This window comes from Mesoplodon bidens, assembly GCF_964165515.1.
Source record: "Mesoplodon bidens genome assembly, chromosome: 6".
In the NCBI taxonomy this organism is placed as follows: Eukaryota; Metazoa; Chordata; class Mammalia; order Artiodactyla; family Ziphiidae; genus Mesoplodon; species Mesoplodon bidens.
In genome coordinates, this window is record NC_138162.1 from 52,446,975 (window position 1) to 52,461,937 (window position 14,963).

At 44.6% G+C, this 14,963-nt stretch overlaps 1 protein-coding gene across 1 annotated transcript in view; it reads left to right on the forward strand.

Moving 5' to 3' along the window:
- Positions 1–621: 621 nt before the first annotated feature.
- LOC308619280 (MOB kinase activator 3B-like) overlaps positions 622–14,963 on the forward strand; it is a gene marked incomplete at its 3' end in the record, with an annotated part of 90,690 nt that continues 76,348 nt past the window's right edge. The window contains exon 1 of the mRNA XM_081237904.1: positions 622–1,233. Coding sequence (XP_081094030.1) covers positions 816–1,233 — 418 coding nt within the window. The 5' untranslated portion in view covers positions 622–815. The remainder of the gene's footprint in view (positions 1,234–14,963) is intronic.

A 14,963-nucleotide genomic window follows, 5' to 3' on the forward strand; every position in this document is an offset into this window, starting at 1 on the left:
ATATATATATAATCACATTTTCTTTATCCATTCATCTGTTGATAGACATTTAGGTTGTTTCCATGTCTCCATGTCTTGGCTATTGCAAATAGCATCAAGCAGACCCAGTTTTCATCACTTCTCAGGGATAATGCCCAAAGGCTGGATCCTGATTCCAAATTCCTGGGGAAGCCAGCTGGGTGTGATAGCTACCCCTGCTCCAATCAGCTGTATCCAGGTGGATGGGGGTAGTGTCCTTATGCTTACTCAATAGGGGCAAGTTGGGGGGTGGGGCAGATGCTCTAAAAAGGAGCATATGGGGATGTGTCATTGACTAACATGCTCATCCATAACACCTTGGAGCAGTCCATTGAAACTATGATCACACAGGGAAAAGTTCCAGAGATTTGATCAAGGCCATGAAGAAAAAGGGTGTGATACTTTTCCTCCTTTGGCTATTTGGTCATATGATTTGATCACCAATCCAGATTCTCAGGGGTTTGGCTTATCTTCCATGTCCTTATACCTGGATGAAAGTGGGCACAGCCAGAAGTGAGATGGAAGTCAGGTCTAAGCCTTTGTCATTTCTTAAATGCAAATGGGACACTAATGAGACCCTTTTCTCTCCTGCCTTTAGGAAGAAACATGAGGTTCCCCTGGAAATCATTCAAGAGGAAGATGGAAGGGGCTGTCTAAAAAGAGATTGAAAGCTGCAGACCGCAAGACTGGGGCCAGAGGGCTGGCAGTGGAAAACCCTGTTGGGTTGTGATCTCTCGTTGAAAAGTCCCAGTTGCCTTTTTGCTTCCTGCAGGAGGAAGCAAGAGAAGGAGAAGACCATGTCCATAGCCTTGAAGCAGGTGTTCAACAAGGACGAGACCTTCCTGCCAAAGAGGAAATTTGAACCTGGCGCACAGAGGTTCGAACTCCACAGACGGGCTCAGGCATCCCTCAACTCAGGCGTGGACCTGAGGGCAGCTGTGCAGCTGCCCAGCAGGGAGGACCAGAACGACTGGGTGGCAGTGCACGTGGTGGACTTCTTCAATCGGATCAACCTCATCTACGGTACCATCTGTGAGTTCTGCACTGAGCGGACCTGCCCTGTGATGTCAGGGGGCCCCAAATACGAGTATCGGTGGCAGGATGACCTCAAGTACAAGAAGCCGACTGCACTGCCAGCCCCCCAGTACATGAACCTTCTCATGGATTGGATTGAAGTCCAGATCAACAATGAGGACATATTTCCAACGTGTGTGGGTAAGTCCATGACCAGCTTCCTGGTTATTTTGTCACCTTCCACCGAAGCTTGGAGGGTTTGCAGAGGCTTCTTCTGGGATGGCCTTTGAATGCTGGATAGCACCTATATCAGTGTTTCCCTAAATTCCATCACTCACATATTAGCAATTTCTTTTTCTGGATCTAAGGACCTTATTGAAAAAACAATCATTTCTAGACCACTTAGAATTATTTTGTAGACCTAAATAGTGGGAAACACTGGCTTGATGAAAAGTTGGATTTGATCTTATTGGCTTCCTTAGGATTAGACTCCAAACCCACCCAGAGCTCCTGGTAAAATTTTTAATTTGGAGCTAATTAACTAGTTAGTTACATTAACTCTGGTGCAATTATTGGTACTCGTCTCTCAGGGTAAGAAATCCCAGTGTGAGAATCCGTGGATTTGTTTGGGAATCAAGCAGACAGGCAGTTGGCATTTTGGAGAAATAAGATCCTGGCATTCTCTTCTTCCCTCTCCTGATCACAGGTATTAATTTCAGTCTGTACTATTAACTCTGGACCCTTGTGTAGCTGCTAGACCAACCCGGACACCTGAAATGCAAATGCTTTTGTTTGCTTTGTGCTCTGAGCCATAAAACTCTTCAAGGGGAGAGACCAGACCTTTCCTATCTCTTATATTTCTTTATGCTGCTGATTATTGAATCTGCATGCCTGGCAGGTTGAATTCAGAATTCAGTTTTTAGGGCCTTAGGTTCAGTAAAGATGAGCATTCTCTTCTTTCCACTGTTGTACCTGTGATACCTAGCTTGGTGCCCTGGAACCTTTTAGGCACTCGGGAACTATTTGTGGAATGGTTGAAAAAACACTTATGCTGCTGGAAAATATTATTGAAAAGCTCTGAGACAGTTGGAGTATTAAAAAAAAAAAACGTTTGAAACACATTGCTAAAATCACCTTTAGATGGGGCATGTGTGTCCCCATGTGGCATATGGAAAGTTGAAGTGGGGTGTATGGAAGTAATTATGTTTATACCAGAAAAAAAAATGTATATAAATTGATTAGGGCAGTATGTCCATCTTGAAATATTCAGCACACAAACCAATCTGCTCAGAATCCTCGTGTTGCCTTGACTTGTCCAGTTTTCTCACATACTTTCTCTCTGCTGTCCCTTGTTAGGGCAGGAAGTGGGGGGTATGGCAGCACAACCCGCCTTGGTTGGCTCACCAGCATAGGAGGAAGAAGGCAGGTTTCAGAAACTCCCCTGGCTGTATAATTGGTGCCTTGGAGGAGTAGCAGTTTCCTAGGTTCATGTCTTTTTTGCACTTTCATTGACTGTCAGAGGCTTCCTTTTGGATCTGGGGGGAATTTGTCTTTTCCAAAAGCATTACAAGCAACTGCCAATGACTGTGCAGAACATACAACAGCAGTAAAGGTAAATAAATGTGGGCAAGGATCCCTCCTTGCTGCCCTTCCCCTTCTGTTTCTTTGATGCTTTGAACTCTGGGCACTTCTGTTCTCTCTGGCAGTTGTGGTTACCACATAGAGCTGCTGACCAGAAATAACATCACAGAGCCTGGTGTGTTACTTAAGAGGGAGGAAGCTTCTGGCCATCTCCCTGGAAAGTAGAACATCATAGGTGATTTTAGACTTTGCTTGGAGGAAATTACTGGCTGCCGCCAGATCCCCCAGAGCAAATGACTTTGCTTTCTTTTTCTAGATGGTTTCCTTAGCCATTCAGTGTGCTTGGGGAACAGTCACCTGATCAGAATCCTCTATTTCAGCTCTTCCCAATCTGTGCCGCACAGTACAAAAGTGTTTTGGGAGCTCTTAATAGGTGCACTGTGATTTTTTTTTTTCTCCCATGGAAAAATAAGTTTGGGAAATGCGGAGTGAAATTGATTTCTTTACTGCAGGACTTTAAATATACTAATGTGCATTATACATCTCCAAGAAAAGAATACGTTAGTAAGTAGTGTATCCTAATTTGAACCTGGTACCTTCTTTTGTTTTTTGTTTTTTTTAATGGAACACTATTAGCATCTTTTGGGAAATGTTCATCTATATAGAGTTGTCAAACTGTCCTTTGTATCAGAATTACTTGGACCTTCTTCTCAAAATGCAGATTCCTTGGTCCTCCCCCTCAACAACTAAATCAGAATCTCTTAGGTGAGGCCTAAGAATCTGTACTTTTGGTAAGCTCCTCCCACCCCTCTTGTTCATTGTAACCACCCAGAATGCTTTTTATTCTCCCCAGGAACAGTTTGTTTCTTACCTCTCTGGTTTTAACCATGTCATTCTCTCCTTTGGAATCCCCTTCTAGTGAATTCTTATGCATCCTTTATACCATCTCAGGCTTCCCTGGTGGTCCAGTGGTTAAGACTCCTCCATGCTTCAATGCAGGAGGCGCGAGTTTGATCCCTGGTTGGGGAACTAAGATCCCACATGCTGTGTGGCGTGACCAAAAATTTTTTTTTTAAAAAATGAACTTTAGGGGCTTCCCTGGTGGCGCAGTGGTTGAGAGTCCGCCTGCTGATGCAGGGGACACGGGTTCGTGCCCCGGTCCGGGAGGATCCCACATGCCACGGAGCGGCTGGGCCCGTGAGCCATGGCCGCTGAGCCTGTGCGTCCGGAGCCTGTGCTCTGCAACGGGAGAGGCCACAAGAGTGAGAGGCCTGCATACCGCAAAAAAAAAAAAAAAAAGAACTTTATACCATCTCCTCTGTGAAGACTCTCATCTTTTAGAATATAAGCCCCTTCAAGTTATAGAATATGTCTTATGCATTTGAATATCCCCGCACTAAGTCCAGTCCTGGTGCCTTATAAGTTGTTGGATGGATGGATGGATGGATGGATGGATGGATGGAAAAATAATCTTTATAAAGGTCCAGCATGTGTGTGGTGCTGGTGATCAAAGTGAAGTTAAACAAATGTCTCTGAATCTCTTTATCACCATTCCTGGGTATTTCCCGTACCTTGCCTTCCACAGGGTTTAATTATGTCTGTTTAACTTTTCCAAGGTTAAAATGTTAGGGGTCAGTAAAAACCACCACCATCCACCATCACCCTGAGGGTCTTCATTAGTATCCTTCTCACCTCTGCTATTTGTCCTCAGACAATACTGTTGCTGTCTTTGCAAGAACTTATCTTTTAGGAGCCACTTTCTCTATGAGAATTCATTTCCTCCTCTTCTTCCTCCCCCTGATTCCAGCCTACTTTCCTTCTTTTTGATCTTGGTGCTGCCATGAGTCATTATCATGGAAATGATCAAGACGTCTGTCAGGATAAAGTAAAAGAGGAATTCCCAGCCAACAGCAGACCCTGGGTGGATGAGAAATTTGGGAGTTCTGCTTCACATTATGGCTTTGAATCCTGGTCATATTTCTGTCTTCTGGCCTGGGAATTGGGAGGGTTTGAAACTTCCCCTCCTCTCCACTGTGATCCGAGGAACTAGAACCGGAAAATACAGACAGATGTGAAGGCTTCACCCTTAGTTAGGTATTAAAGGATATAAACAGCTGTTGATCTCTACCATTGAGACATGGAGGAAAGAAAAGCTTTCATCTGTTTCTGGATTCTGGTTTAACTCGGATACCCGGGCTATTTCAGAAGTCGAGCCTTCTCAGTTGGGAGAATACCAAACAGATGTGGCTGCCTCGTGAACCAGAGTCTCCTCCAGTCTCCCTTGATCCTTCCCAGCTTCCCTTGTTGAAAAGCCAACAGATGTTCCTGCAAAAGCTCCCAAGACAGCAGTAACTTCAGAAGCAAGGGCCACCTCCTCTTTGATTGTATCTCTTTAGCCACTTTTAGAGGTAACGTTTGAAAAGTAGAAAGCACAGCCACCCACTTTTTAAAATTCCATTGCCTGTCTAATTACAATAATTTTTATGTTCTAGCCCCCAGTTTCCCTGTTTTTCTGTTATATAATAGGACTTAAATCTCAGATCTGACACTCAGAAAAAAAGGAGTGGAAAACTTAGCACTCCTCCAACTCATGTTTTTAAAAAGTCTTTGAGCAGGAGGAATTTAAAAAATAATGACATGATCTCACCTACCTCTATGGTTTTAGAATAAATGGGTGTCAGGGAAGGGGAGAGCAAGGAAAGGAAGCAAAGGAAGGGAGAGAAGCCAGGAGGGAGCTCACATGTGAGTTTGCTAAGTGCCAGGCACTATACTTGCTACTGTTAATCTTTCTTAATGCTTATAATAACTGAATGAATTAAATATGCCATTTTACCAGTTAGGAAGCTGACATTTAAACAAGCAAAGGGTTTCCCAAGGTTGTACAGCTAATCAGTCATTTAGAAGTCAGGGTTTGAACTCAAGAGTGGCCAAAAATCTATGCCCTTGTCACCCACTACCATTTACAGAATGAATCGTTATTCTGCAAATTTCCATCACATGGTGAAAGACTTCTCAATCATGGTTTTAAGAGGTTGTCTAGGGTGGGAAAAAATTCAGAAAGGCTGAATTTTGGTATAAGTTTTAAAGAAATGATTATTTGTTTCTGTTTGTCCCTATTTTATTATTTTTTTAAAAACAAGATTCTTTTTTAAAATAACTTTATTTATTTATTTATTTTTGGCTGTGTTGGGTCTTCATTGCTGTACGCGGGCTTTCTCTAGTTGCGGTGAGCGGGGGCTACTCTTCGTTGCGGTACGCACGCTTCTCATTGCAGTGGCTTCTCTTGTTGTGGAGCACAGGCTCTAGGGGCGTGGACTTCAGTAGTTGTGGCTCGTGGGCTCTAGAGTGCAGGCTCAGTAGTTGTGGAGCACGGGCTTAGTTGCTCTGCAGCATGTAGGATCTTCCCGGACCAGGGCTTGAACCCTTGTCGCCTGCATTGGCAGGCGGATTCTTAACCACTGTGCCACCAGGGAAGCCCTGCCCCCTATTTTAAAAAATCACCCCTGAAATGCCTGAGGAGTGTGTCCATGAGACTGCAGCTGAGTTTCATCCTCTCTCAAAATATTGTGGCAGGAAACATAAGGCTATAAAAATGTCCATAGGGATGAGCTTTTCAGACATGGCATGTTGGGGAACTGAGTTTATAATTAGCCTTTAAATTTTAACTTTTTATTTTCTGTTGTCTCCCTCCTGGTTTTTTATTTTTATGTAAATCTATGTAACACTGGTAAGACAGCATGTATGTCAACAAAATATATTTACAGTGTGGTAGGACTAGCACTGGGCTTGTAGACAGAGACTAGCTCTGCTATTACAAGATGCTGTGTGACATTGGTAAACACATAACCTCTGAGCTTGCGTTTCTCTGTGTAAATATTCTGATCTTACAGGACTGTTGTAAAGATTAAATGAGGCAGTGTGAGTAAAAACACCCAGCCCAGAGCCATAAGCCCCTATAAGAGGTGCTAAAAAACAAATGTGTGTCAGCTGCCTCTCTCTCTGCATGCGTTTCTACTTAACTGTCAATCAAAACTCTTGGAGCCCACTAGATGATTTCTGAATGGTATCCCCAGAAAAAAGCAAGACACATTGTAAGAGAATCAGCATGATTTTTAAAAAATGGTTGATGAATTGCTCTGTGATGGGGGTCATAAATACCTTCCAAGACTCTGGGAAATTTCAGTGTCTCTCTAGGAGCTAGACCAACTCCTGGTGTCAGGGATGAACACTTAACCCTTTAGACAGAAAGCTACTAGGAAGGATTGTTTTGTTTGGTTTTCAGAAGACTGAGTACTGAATGTGCCCACGTCCAGTGTCAGTCCGGCAAACCTCAGCAGAGACTGGGTGCAGGTTAGCTGGGGAAGAGGGGAGACTAGCTTACTAGTCACATCTGGCACAAGCCATTCATTAAAATCAGTGCTGGGTGAGCTGCCCTGGATTTGACCTCTCAAGAGGATGGGGAAAGAGTTCTCAGTGCCCAGGAATGAAGCCTCCAAGATTGCCTTTTGAACTGGCAAGTTTTTCTAAGACTCTGGAAACATGTTTTGCCTTTGGGATCTGATAAACTGGCTCCCTAAGAATTTACTCGTTGGGAAGGCATCATAATAAAGCTCCAATTTTCTGAATACATACTACCCTCCACGCTTTACCTGCATCATATCGTTTAATCTGTAAAATAACCCCGTAAGGCGGGCATTATGAGGTCCATTTCGCAGATGAAAAGGATGAAGTAACTTGCCCAGGGTCACACAGGCAGAGCTAGGGTTCAGACCCAAAGTAGCCCAACTCTACAGGCTGTGCTCTCAGCTACTCCGACATCTCGTGTCTGTGATGTTCTTGGCCCAGAATCAACATTACCCTTGATTTACCCCTACCTGTTTCATCACATGTTAAATCCTCTTTAGGAAATGTCCTACGATAAACCCAGCATTCACAGGGAAGGATGTGAAAACAGACAGGGCGGTGCATCCGATGCAAATTGTACTGGGTCCTTACTGATGGCAACTCTTCAAGTTCTGCTCGCTGTAGGAACTTGCCTTCTCTAGATTCTGATGCTACCCTAGTTTATTCAGTTGTCTATTCACGGAAACCATGCAGAAACAGCTGACTCCACTCTTCCTCACCCCCGCTGGCTGCCGGCGAATTGATGGTCTTGTGGAGGGACACAGTTCCCTACTTCCACCTTGTTAACCCAATACTGCAGTGACTTGGTGGCTGAGTTAATAAGAACAGTGGTAAATAACGACCCCACTCAACAAATCCCAAGAGATACCTCTGGAAAATGGTGAGGGCCACCAGTGTGCTAAGAAGCAGCAGGGAAAAGGAGTGGAGAGGGGAGCCCAGAGGGCCTAGAGACTGCCCTGTAAGTTAAGGCTAGTTACCTGCTGTCCCCACCTGCACTGAGGTCTCCATTACTCGTGCTGTGTAATTTTAATGAGCCATATCTCAAATGACAAGTTGTTCCATCTCAGCATCAGCTGGGAAGGGAACTGGGCTATATGATACTCAGTGGAAAACAGAGATGAAAAATAAAGGCTGTAATGGGGGTTGGGGGGTATATGCTGCTTTCTCTCGGTTGGTGCTTGTGGACATGGGTGCCCTACCTTAGTCAACGAAGGCTGCCTTGTGGAGGTCAGTGCTGCGTGGATAGGCAAGCCGAGTCAGCACCTAAGCCTTAGGGGTTGTGGAAATGCATCCGGAAATGCAGTGGGATGGAGAAAAATGAGTTAACCAGAACTCTTGCCCGGAACAGACATGGAGTTGGAAGGAGCAGTTGCATAAGCCACTTGAAGTGAGGATGAGATCCCCAAGAGCATGCTGGATTATCACTGACGTGCCAGCTGACTTTCAAAAAGCACAGGTTTTTTGTTTATCTGAGTAGGGCGTATCAGCAGGGCCCTGACACCAGAGGTCTTCTCTCTCTGCCCTCCCCACCAGTCTCTGCCTCCCCTCTAGATAGAGAAGGTACCCTTAAACAGTGTCATTTGGAAGAGAGGTTGAGTTTTTGTCCTGCCCTAGATCTCCTTGTGTGGAGAGTGAGTCTCAAGCTTTTCTTTTATTTTTTTTTGCATTACGCGGGCCTCTCACTGTTGTGGCCTCTCCCGTTGCGGAGCACAGGCTCTGGACGCGCAGGCCCAGCGGCCATGGCTCACGGGACCAGCCGCTCCGCGGCATGTGGGATCTTCCCGGTCCAGGGCACGAACCCATGTCCCCTGCATCGGCAGGCGGACTCTCAACCACTGCGCCACCAGGGAAGCCCCTCAAGCTTTTCTTTTAAAAGACCTTTGTAGGTTTCAGGACATGTAGTATCTGTTAAGACCTCTGCATATAAGAACTTTTTGGTGTTTCATCTTAAAAAAACTCATGCAAAATTCATATTCTAAATGATAATTCTATCCATGTTTTCCTTCATGTAATCATGTCTTTCTCTTAAGTCTTCTGGTGAAATGGATGCTGTGGGAAGATGAGCCAGTTTGGGAAGATGGGGTGTTGGTAAAAAGGAACAAAAGCATTAGTCTCTGTTAGACCTGAGTTTGAATCCCAGTTATCAACTTTTAGTAGAAAATTTTCACTCTCTGGGCCTGTTTCCTCATCTGTAAAATGCATAGAAAAGGATCTACTTCATAGGACTGTTGATATAATTAAATAACATGCTCATGCTACATTTAAAATACTTAGCACAGTGTTAAGACATAGACTAGGTATGCTTTCGATGTTATCCCCTCAATATCACATGGTATCAGTGTGATGAATTAGACTTGGCAGGTGAATTAAGGTAAGAAAGGAGAGAAGGTAGGATGAAAATCCATACTTCTTTCAAGTATTTGGCTGTGGAGTCGATCCACATTCCCTTCATCTTCTGCTATATCTTATGGAACCTTTAGAAGAAATAGTAAACATTCATGGGATGTTTAGCTTGGCCTTGACGGCTGGAACCAGGTGGGTCCCTGATGGAACTTGAGAAGACGTTCACATGAATAGCATAGGAGGCCTGCACAAAGCCAATCCCACCTTCTTGTTTCTGCTACAGGGTGCAGCACCCAGCATAACGCTCTGCATCAAGTAGACACATGGTGAACTGATTACTACTATGTAAGTGTAAATTGATTGACTCATGCTGTATAGTTCATATTACAGAACAGAAAATTCCTGAAAATTGTGAGGCAGTTGAATTTCTGTCATTTGGCTGATATTTTCATTTTTCAGAGAGAATTTTAAAGAAAGCTTGGCAAAGAATCCTTTTAGTGTGTGTGAATACCTCCTTAGTGATATGTCTAATTGATCTTTAGAGCAGGCCTTTGGAAGTTAAAATGTTTGTCTTCATGGAGAGACAAACTGGAGTTGTTAGTTCTCTCTCAGGGAAAGGAAACATTCTTCAAATTAGGCCATAGGTTTTCAGTGTTTCTATGGAATTGTCTGGCCCAGGATCCTAGGACTGGAGAGCAGTGATGAATTAAGGGAGAATCTCCAGCTGATAGTCAAGCGTTCATTCTGCTGTCACCCCCGGGATTCTGCCAGCAACAACTGGCTCCTGCCTGGCTTCTGGGCCAGCTGAAGTGAGAGAGCCCTAATGCCTAGTGTGGCAGTACAATGGAACCTCAACATCTCAGGACCACCAAGAATTACTCGTGGGTGACTTCCTTCAACATTTCTTGGTTGCCTGGCCCAGCCAGGGAATCCTACCATGGCCTCCAGGAACAGAGGGAAGAAAGTTGTTGAACATTGGGGATTTACCTGTTTCAGCCTTCCGATAAACCATTCATATTTCACCATCCCAAAGTGGGGGGTGGGGGGAAGCCTACAGCTGAGGGCATCTGTCTTTCTGTGTCTTTGAAGAGAAATGTGAGCAAATATGTTAATGATATGTACCAAAGTCCCTGTGAGCAGTAACTGTCATAACACATGGATTGTGTTATGATGGCTTTATTTTGTTTTCTAAAAATAGTATACAGGGCTTCCCTGGTGGCGCAGTGGTTGAGAGTCCGTCTGCTGATGCAGGGGACACGGATTCGTGCTCCGGTCTGGGAAGATCCCACATGCCGCGGAGCGGCTGGGCCCGTGAGCCATGGCCGCTGAGCCTGCGGATCCGGAGCCTGTGCTTCGCAACGGGAGAGGCCACAACACTGAGAGGCCTGCGTACCGCAAAAAAAAAAAAATAAATAAAAAATAATAATAATAACAATAATAAAAATAAAAATAGTATACAGGTAAGATTTCATCATCAGCCTGGGTTCAAATCTGTTCCTCTCATGGCTTTGGGACTTTGGGAAGCCCTGACCCTCTCTGAGCCTGTCTCCTCATGTGGAAAGTAGGCGTATTAATAATTACACCCACTTTGTAAGGTTATGAGAATTAAGTGTCATAATGCACACAGGGCTCTTAGTGAGTTCCTGGTAGAGAATTAAGTGCTGAATACATTTGGGCTTTTATTACTTTTCATGGTGATATAAAAAGGGAAGACCACTGATTTATTGCAGTTTGTAATGCTTAATGACATAGGGGAATTTTTCCTGCGGTATTCGCTGTAAATTTCTTTTCCAACTGGAATAAAAATTGAGAAAAGCTATTGATCATGTCATAATTACAGTAGTTATCTTGGAAAAAGAATAATCTTTCACATCCATTAGAATGCCAGTTAATAATCAAGGCTTGAATACCTCACTGAAGTCAATAGATTCCATATTTTATGTCAGGCAGTAATTCCAAAGTTTAAAGTACAGTCATAATAATAGCATTAGCTAACATTTGTTGCCTATTCTGGGCCCAACAGCATGTGAGGTCCTTTATGAGGTTGTTTTTTTTTTTTTTTTTTTTTTGCCGCACTGTGCAGCTTGTGGGATCTTAGTTCCCCGACCAGGGACTGAATCTGGGCCCTGGAAGTGAAAGTACCGATTCCTAACCACTGGACTCTGAGGGAATTCCCTGTGTGTATTTTATTTCTAATCCTCAAAGCAGCCCCAGTCGACATTATCGTTTTCCCTATTTTCAAATGAAGAAACTGAGGTAAGTTCCTTTCCCCAAAGTGTGGGGAGAGCTGAAATGTCAAAATGGGATGGTGAGGTACCAGTGTAATCACAAGAGCTGCAAGTTCCTACTCCCTAGGATTGGACAGACCAAGTGAGGGGAGGGGATGACTAGCATCTGGGGCTGGGGCTGTGCCGCAGGAGCTGGGAGCACGGCCTGTTCAGCAGAATTGGAACCAAGGAGAAGATGCAGCGCCGCTGGAGGCCAAGGAGGACCATGGGAGAAATACCTGGGTGTCTGCTTCCCTCCTCCAGTCTCCTGCTGGGGTAAAGGGGCCTGGGAAACCTATGTAGGGAATGGATCTGAGAGCAAATAAGTGAATGACTGGCATATGGAGAAAACAGATAAATAACAAATAAACGTATGAAATAATTTTAGGTAGTGATGAGTTCTGTAAAGACAACGTTGGGAAAGGGAATTGGGATGCTGTAAGATTTAAGTAAGATAGATGTAGAATAGTGGCCTCACATTTTTTTGGTCTTTGAACTCCTTCATACTCTTGAAAATTATTGAAAATCCTAAAGATCTTTTGTTTTATGTGGGTTACAGCTATCAATTGTTATCATATTAGAAATTAAAACTAGGGAAGTTTTAAAATATTTATTTATTAATTCATTAAAAAATGATAAATGCACCACATATTAACATAAATAACATTTTAATGAGAAATAGCTGTTTCCCAAAACAAACAAAAAATGAGTAAGAAGAGTGGCATTGTTTTACTTTTTGCAAATCTCTTTATTTATTTTTAAAATTAATTTGTTTTTTTGTCTGTGTTGGGCCTTCGTTGCTGCGTGCGGGCTTTCTCTAGTTGTGGTGAGCGGGGACTGCTCTTCGTTGCGGTGCGAGAGCTTCTCATCATGGTGGCTTCTCTTGTTGCGGAGCACAGGCTCTAGGCACGTGGGCTTCAGTAGCTGTGGCACGTGGGCTCAGTGGTTGTGGCATATGGGCTTAGTTGCTCCGCGGCACGTGGGGTCTTCCCAGACCAGGGCTCGAACCCGTGTCCCCTGCACTGGCAGGTGGATTCTTAACCACTGTGCTGCCAGGGAAGTCCCTGCAAATCTCTTTAAAGTCTGAGTTCATAGGAAACAATTGGGCTCTCATATCTGCTTCTGCATTTCAATCTATGGTTCAAGTCCAGCTTTGCACACATACGTAGTTGGGAAGGGGAGGACTTTGTGTACCTGTGAAAGGACCCCCCAGGGATGCATACAATCCTTTGAGAACCTGGGTTACTACCATTTACTGAGTATCTATAATATGTTAGGTGCATTACAACCACTTTAGAAAGGTGTTTTTTACCTCTTTTCCAAAGGAGGAAACTGAGTCTCAGAGAGGCCCAGGTCATATAGCTTATAAAGACTTGTAGCAAGTCTTTCTGACTCCACTGTGTTTTTTCCCTACACCAGGGACCTCTGAGATATCACATTCTAGGCATGTGCATGCATGTCTTTGCATAAACACAAAGACAGAAATATATTCAAAGACTGTTGTAGATAAAGCAATGAGGAGGCCAGTCCTTTGCACCTAGTAGGCATTTGATGATTTTGGTTGAATGAACACAAATTAAGATTGCATTGAGGGTTTCACAGTGTCCCTTGTAATAAATGGTAGTAGTGAGGACTGATATTTTTGTGTGTGTGTGTGTGTGTGTGTGCGCACGCGCCCAAGGTGAAAATCTCACTGGTTAGGAAGAAAAGAAGGAAAAAATAAAAGAATATGAGGGTATGCCTGCTAGCTACCTATAATGCCGTATGGTTCCACGTTGAGGAAATGAGCAGAGCAATGTAATTGTCTTCAACTTTTACCTTTCAGTCCAGTGTGCAGTCCCTCTGACCCCTTTCACTGCCTTCCCTTTCTACTCCTTGGTCTGTTAACCCTATTTCTCTCCTGTAACACCACGAGACCTAGGTCATAAGGTTGCTGTGAGGACTTAATAATACATGGGGTTCGGCATGTCGAAAACGTTTGATAAATATCAGCTAACATGATTACTAACGATATTGTCAATACTGTATTTCCGCAGAGTAGTTACTATGTTTTTTCTCCCATATGAGAAGGTGCACATACCAGTAAGTGGTTGAGGCTCTCAGAAATTAGGACCCTGGAGGCCCTGAGCCCTCGACAGGCAGGGTCAGAGGCAGGTTTCTGGACTTGCTGCAGGGGTGGACTTTTCAGCCATGGTTTCTCTGCCGTCCCTCACACAGTTGACACTTTGGGGCCCATGAAATTTTTTGAGCTGTAAAACATGTTGACTCTTAAAATAGTCATGGAATCCGGCTGCCCTTATCAGTCTGTGATGACTCACAGGGTCGACTGGGCTCAGTGTTGTTTCAGGTGCCACAGGTGTACATTTCACCTCTTCCTTGCCGTGCTCCCCAGCAGCTGGCCTTTGAGGAGGGCCCATGGGGCACTGTCGGCTCACGAGAAATACGGCCAAATGTGGGGCTCAAGTTTTTCAGATAAAACAGTGTCACCTTTTCCAGGACAGTTTGAAAAGGGGGTGTTATCAAAGTGAACCTTTTTAATGACCCAGTAAATAGATCCATAAGGATGAGTTTCTTGAAAAAGCTACGTTTCAGAACTAAGTTCGGGGTTATAATTCAATAACTGTTTATTAAGCATCTGCCTATTCCAAGTACTGTATTAAGGGGTGCGATACAAAGACTGGTCTGCCTGCCCCTTGGGGGCCCCTCCACACCCCTCAGGGTGCTGTGTTCCCACAGCTGGAGCATTTAACCCCATCCACAGGCTCGGACCCACCAGAGGCTCTGACCTTCTTCACAGGTTTTAGTGGCAAGATGGACTCTCCCAGTATTATTTATTGGGCCAACCCCATACCCCAAATTCCAAGACTGGGAAGTGGATTCTTGCCTAGGGCTCTACCTGGTATCCCAATCTTTGTAAACTGGTGTCCCACCTTGTCACCCAGTTGTGCCATATTAGAGTCTTACTTCTGGTGTTCAGACCAGGAACAGGGTCCCCACTGTTTGATCCTAGCCCCATCCATGCAGATCATTTGCCAGCCCCTAATTCCTCTTCCAGTCCCCCCTCTTGCCCCAGCACCCTGCCATCTGCCAGGGCTCCCTGGGTTACCTCCTCCTGAGTTTGCCTCAAGCACCTGCCTCGTCTCCGTGGGCCTATCAGTGGTCCTCAACCTCCTGCCACTGAAGAGGGCCTCCTCCCACCAACTTGGCAGCAGAAGTTCTGCAGCTGCAGCCTCCGGCTGGGAGGCTTTTAGCAGGGAGCAAGTGAGGGCTCCCAGACTCCAGCAGGAACAGGGCTTTGAATCCCATTCCCTTCTAGCCGCTAATGCCCTGCTTACT